The following is a 5,297-nucleotide window of genomic DNA, read 5'->3' on the forward strand; positions in this document are numbered from 1 at the left end:
ACGAGCTATTTTGAATATGAAAGTTAGTTATTTTGTTAATTCAGCATTTACTTTCTCATCAAAAATCATTCTAAAATATTAATTACCCACTATTTTCACTATTTTGAATATGAAAGTTAGTTAGTTAGTTTGTTAATTCAGCATTTATTTTATGATAAAAAATCATTCTAAAATATAAATTACCTCCTATTTTGAAAATGAAAGTTAGTTAGTTAGTTAGTTAGTTAGTTAGTTAGTTAGTTAGTTAGTTAGTTAGTTAGTTAGTTAGTTAGTTAGTTAGTTAGTTAATTCAGCATTTATTTTCTTGTCAAAAATCATTCTAAAATATTAATTACGGGCTGTTTTGAAAATGAAAGTTAATTCAGCTTTTATTTTCTCATCAAAATCATTCTAAAATATTAATTACTTGCTATTTTGAAATTGAAATTTAATTAATTTAGCATTTATTTTCTCATCAAAAATCATTCTAAATATTGATTACGGGCTATTTTGAAAATGAAAGTTAATTAAGTATTTATTTTCACGTCAAAAATCATTCTAAAATATTAATTACTTCCTATTTTGAATATAATAGTTAATTCAGCATTATTTTCTCATCAAAAATAACTCTAAATATTAATTACTCGCTATTTTGAATATGAAAGTTTATTCAGCACTTATTTTCTCATCAAAAATCATTCAAAAAATATTAATTACGTCCTATTTATTTTGAATAAGAAAGCTAATTCAGCATTATTTTCTCATCAAAAATAACTCTAAATATTAATTACTTGCTATTTTGAATATAAAAGTTATTCAGCATTAATTTTCTCATCAAAAATAATTCTAAAATATAAATTACTAGCTATATTGAACATGAAAGTTAGTTAATTCAGTATTTATTTTCTCATTAAAAATCATTCAAAAAATCTTAATTACATCCTATTTTGAATATGAAAGTTAATTGAGAATTTATTTTCTGATCAAAATCATTCTAAAATATTAATTAATTGATTACCCACTATTTTGAATATGAAAGTTAATTTAGCATTTATTTTCTTATCAAAAATCATTCTAAATTAATTACTCGCTATTTTGAATATGAAAATGAATTCAGCATTTATTTTATGATAAAAAATCATTCTAAAATATAAATTACCTCCTATTTTGAATATGAAAGTTAATTGTGTATTTATTTTCTAATAAAAAATCATTCTGAAAAATTAATTACCCACTATTTTGAATATGAAAGTTAGTTAATTCAGCATTTATTTTCTCATAAAAAATCATTCTAAAATATTATTTACTATCTATTTTCAATGTGAAAGATAATTCAGTTTTTATTTTCTTATCAAAAATCATTCTAAAATATCAATTACTCGCTATTTTGAATACAAAAGTTAGTTAATTCAACATTTATTTTCTTATTAAAGATCATTCAAAAATATTAATTACATGCTATTTTGAATATGAAAGTTATTCAGCATTTATTTTCTCATCTAAAATCATTCTAAAATTTAATTACATTCTATTTTGAATATCAAAGTTAATTCAGTATTTATTTGTTTTCTCATCAAAAATCATTCAAAAATATTAATTACGTGCTATTTTGAATTTAAAAGTTATTCAGCATTTATTTATTTTCTCATCAAAAATCATTCTCAAATATTAATTACTCGCTATTTGAATATGAAAGTTAATTAACTCAGCATTTATTTTCTCATCAAAAGTCATTCTAAAATATTAATTACTATCTATTTTGAATATGAAAGTTAATTCAGCATTTATTTTCTCATCAAAAATATTAACTACATGCTAATTTGAATATGAAAGTTATTCAGCATTATTTTCTCATTAAAAACCATGATAAAATATAAATTACTATCTATTTTGAATATTATAGTTGATTAAGAATTTATTTTCTCATCAAAAATAATTCTAAAATTTTAATTACGTCCTATTTCGAATATGAAAGTTAATTTAAGCACTCCTTGATAAAAGCATTACATGCTATTTTGAAAATATAAGCAAATTTAGTATTTTTCAAGGAAAGGACAAGATATTACAATCTAAATTAGAGGAAAGATGAATTAAGGAATATTTATAAATAGAAATATGAATCTGACCCTCTAAAAGAATATGAATATGAATTTATGATCATGATTTTCAAAGTGATTTACTTCCTTTTAAATAAAAAAATTTTTGATATATTTAAATTGACTGAATAAAATCACTTTTTTTGTGTGCGCTAAAATAGTTAAAAATAACTTAAAAAAGGAAGGAAAAGAGTAATTAATTAAAGATTAATATATGCACTTGCTATTGAAATATGATATTAAATTAATAATTTTAATTTAATGATTTTACATTTTAAGGAAATTTAAATTTGAAAATTCTTAAGATTTTACAAATTAAATTAAATAAATTACTAGCTATTCATTTTTTTAAGGAATGAATGATATTTCTTTAATTCTTAAATAATTTTTCAAAAGGAATTAATTACATGCTATTTTTTATAACATTAAAATAAATTAATGTTTTTGAAGTAAACTAATGAAAAGTGAAAATAAATAAATAAATAAATAAATAAATATACTTTCTTTTTCATAATATTTTTATTGGTTTCTGTTATAAACTTACTTATTTTTTGAATTTAAAGTTAGTTTTTTCTTTTGGCAAATCATCTTTCTTTTCCTATTTTTTAATTGGTTTCTTAAAAAAATAAAATGTTACTAATTAATTTTCTTCATCGTTTGCATCATCGTAACCTAAGGTTGATTTATTAACTAATTCTAAGATTATTCTAGTTAGGTTAATAAAATTTTAATTGTTTTATCTTATTCGCTAATTCTTTATTATAGTTAGAGATTTGTTTTCTATGATTCTTCTATTTTTGCCTCCTTTTTTACATATTATTTGGAATAAATTGAGGATATGTTAAGTTAAATTTGTTTATCAACATATAATCTATCTTGTTGGTCTTCTTTCAACTAATTATTTGTCTCCGTTGTTTGCATCATCATAACCTAAGGTTGATTCATTAACTAATTCTAAGATTATTCTAGTTAGGTTAATAAACTTTTAATCATTTCTTCTTATTCGCTAATTCTTTATTATAGTTAGAGATTTGTTTTCTATGATTCTTCTATTTTTGCCTCCTTTTTTACATATTATTTTGAATAAATTTAGGATATGTTGGTAAAATTTGGGCCTTCTATCAACTCTTAGATCAAGGTCTCTTCGCTTTTACTTTATAAAAATATAAGAAAGAGGTAGATTAATTAGAATAAAAAAACAAGCATACATAATTGGGTAAAACTTATTTGAAAAATTTCTAACAAATTCAATTTGATTTTTGAGTGAACTTGTGAACTGTTGAGTGTTTTCATCTATCGTCTCAATAAGCATTTCATCCAACTAAAATTCAAAAGAAATAATTCCCTTTAGAATAATTAAAGCCTCATTAATAGATATTCTATTCATTGGAACAAAATTAGTTAATCCTTCAATAATATATTTAAGCTATTTGTGATAAACAAAATTTTTAAATTCATCATCATAATTTAATTGCTCGTGCTTATTTGATACTAAATAACCTACTCCCTAGACCAATGTATAAATTAGATATCCTTTTTAATAATTTATTTAAATAAAAATAAGTAATTAATTTTTTATTTCATTTAATACCTAAAGAACATGCTTCGCTCTGTTTATGTTAAAAGAATAATATTACTTAGCTTTTAGAAATAATTTATCTAAAATATTTACTCTAACACTTGGTTCTAGTCTCACAGTAATGCCTAATTTTTAATATTTATCATGATAAACCTTACCTATGTATGGATCAGCTGGGTCATAACACTCTGGTGCTTGATACAAGAAGTTTCCCATCTTTCATTTTTTGAATTGAATTATTTGAATACTACTTTAATATGATAAAAATATTAGTGCATACATATTTATTGATCGAATAGCCAGAATTTTTTTCAAAGTTATCTGCCACATCAAAACCACCTTTTTAATATATTTTTTTGAAAATCAATCAAGCTTATTTGTATTTGTTAAAAATTTACAAACAACTGCATTTCCATTGTAGTCAATTAAGATACTATCCGTTTTCAGATCATTAACAAGGTAACCCTTAGAGTGAATGTAGTAGAGACCTTGAGCAATATCCTTAGCGTATTTGATTGCTGATAATTCATTCAGTCTTTTGTTTTAGAACTCTAAAATTTAGGTGAGAGTTCCTTTTTTATTAAGGTATTTAATTGTGTATTAAAAATTTTCAATTAAAGTGTTTAATTTATTTATTTATTAATTTTTAATAAATTAATATAAATTATTTCTACCTTAACATTCAGTTAGAACTAAGTAACTAAATTCATTTCCTTCAAATTAATCTATAAGACTGACTACATAAGGTGAGTCTCTACATTTTTTGAGAATTTCTACTTCTTGTTTCACTTGATTGTTAAGATCTTCGTCAAGATTACCTAGAAAATCTCTAACTTAAACACCTTTGATGGCATACCTCATGTTAGTTTTCGAATCTTTTGCTAACAAAACTAATCCCTATGCTCCATGTGCTAAAAACCTAAAATCAGAGTAGCCTTTATTAGTTAATTCACTTTTCATAGCCTAATAAATTAAAACTTATTAAGGCGTTAAATTAGGTTCTTTTATATCAGAAACTTTTGTTAATTAAGATAAAATTTAATTATAACAAAGACAGAAAGGGTAAATTATTGTCTGGATAATTTGATATTATTTTTACAGATAATAATTTCTGTATGCAAGTTTTATTTAATATTTCAATATTAATAATTAATTAATTATCAATCTATTCATAAAAAATTAATATTAATTTAAATATTTTTACTGACTAACTCAGGCTTATCGAGCATATCAATACCTTTCATTCTGTACATCTCTTTGACTTTTTTCCTCTTTTGAAGATGCAAAACAAGGTTATATTTAGCTTCTTAGGATCCTAAAATATTTTATCTGATTGTATCCATTTTTAATATCTCAATATTTTTTTTTTTCTAACAAATTAATTTGAATTAATTAATTATGTGCGAATAAACAATATTTGTTAAGCTTTTAAATGTTTATATTTTGTTAAAATCTGGTGTAAATAAATTAAATTATCTGTTCAAAGAATGTTTGACAAATTAAAATTTTTCTTTCATAAAAATTGTATTAATACGCATTAAATATTAGATCATTTTATGAATAAGATTTAAATATACCAACTTGTCATCATCTCAATCATAAAATACTGTAAAATGACATAATAAATGAAGCTATCAGACTAA

The 5,297-nt window shown here is 21.6% G+C and overlaps 1 protein-coding gene across 1 annotated transcript; it reads right to left on the reverse strand. All coding sequences in view use genetic code 6, as the record gives it.

The window, feature by feature from the left end:
- Positions 1-2,108: 2,108 nt before the first annotated feature.
- TTHERM_00976420 (kinase domain protein) lies at positions 2,109-5,024 on the reverse strand (the record flags this gene model as incomplete). The annotated part of the gene is made up of 11 exons (XM_001027180.2): positions 4,859-5,024; positions 4,329-4,670; positions 4,053-4,226; positions 3,935-3,993; positions 3,748-3,870; positions 3,667-3,685; positions 3,284-3,608; positions 3,174-3,228; positions 2,576-2,915; positions 2,409-2,485; positions 2,109-2,162 (listed from the first exon to the last, which is right to left on the reverse strand). Coding segments are annotated over exons 1-11 (1,707 nt in total), but the record flags the coding sequence as incomplete, so codon positions are not given.
- Between the last annotated feature and the right edge of the window lie 273 nt (positions 5,025-5,297).

Source organism: Tetrahymena thermophila (genome assembly GCF_000189635.1).
Source record: "Tetrahymena thermophila SB210 genomic scaffold scf_8253900, whole genome shotgun sequence".
Lineage (NCBI taxonomy): Eukaryota > Ciliophora > Oligohymenophorea > Hymenostomatida > Tetrahymenidae > Tetrahymena > Tetrahymena thermophila.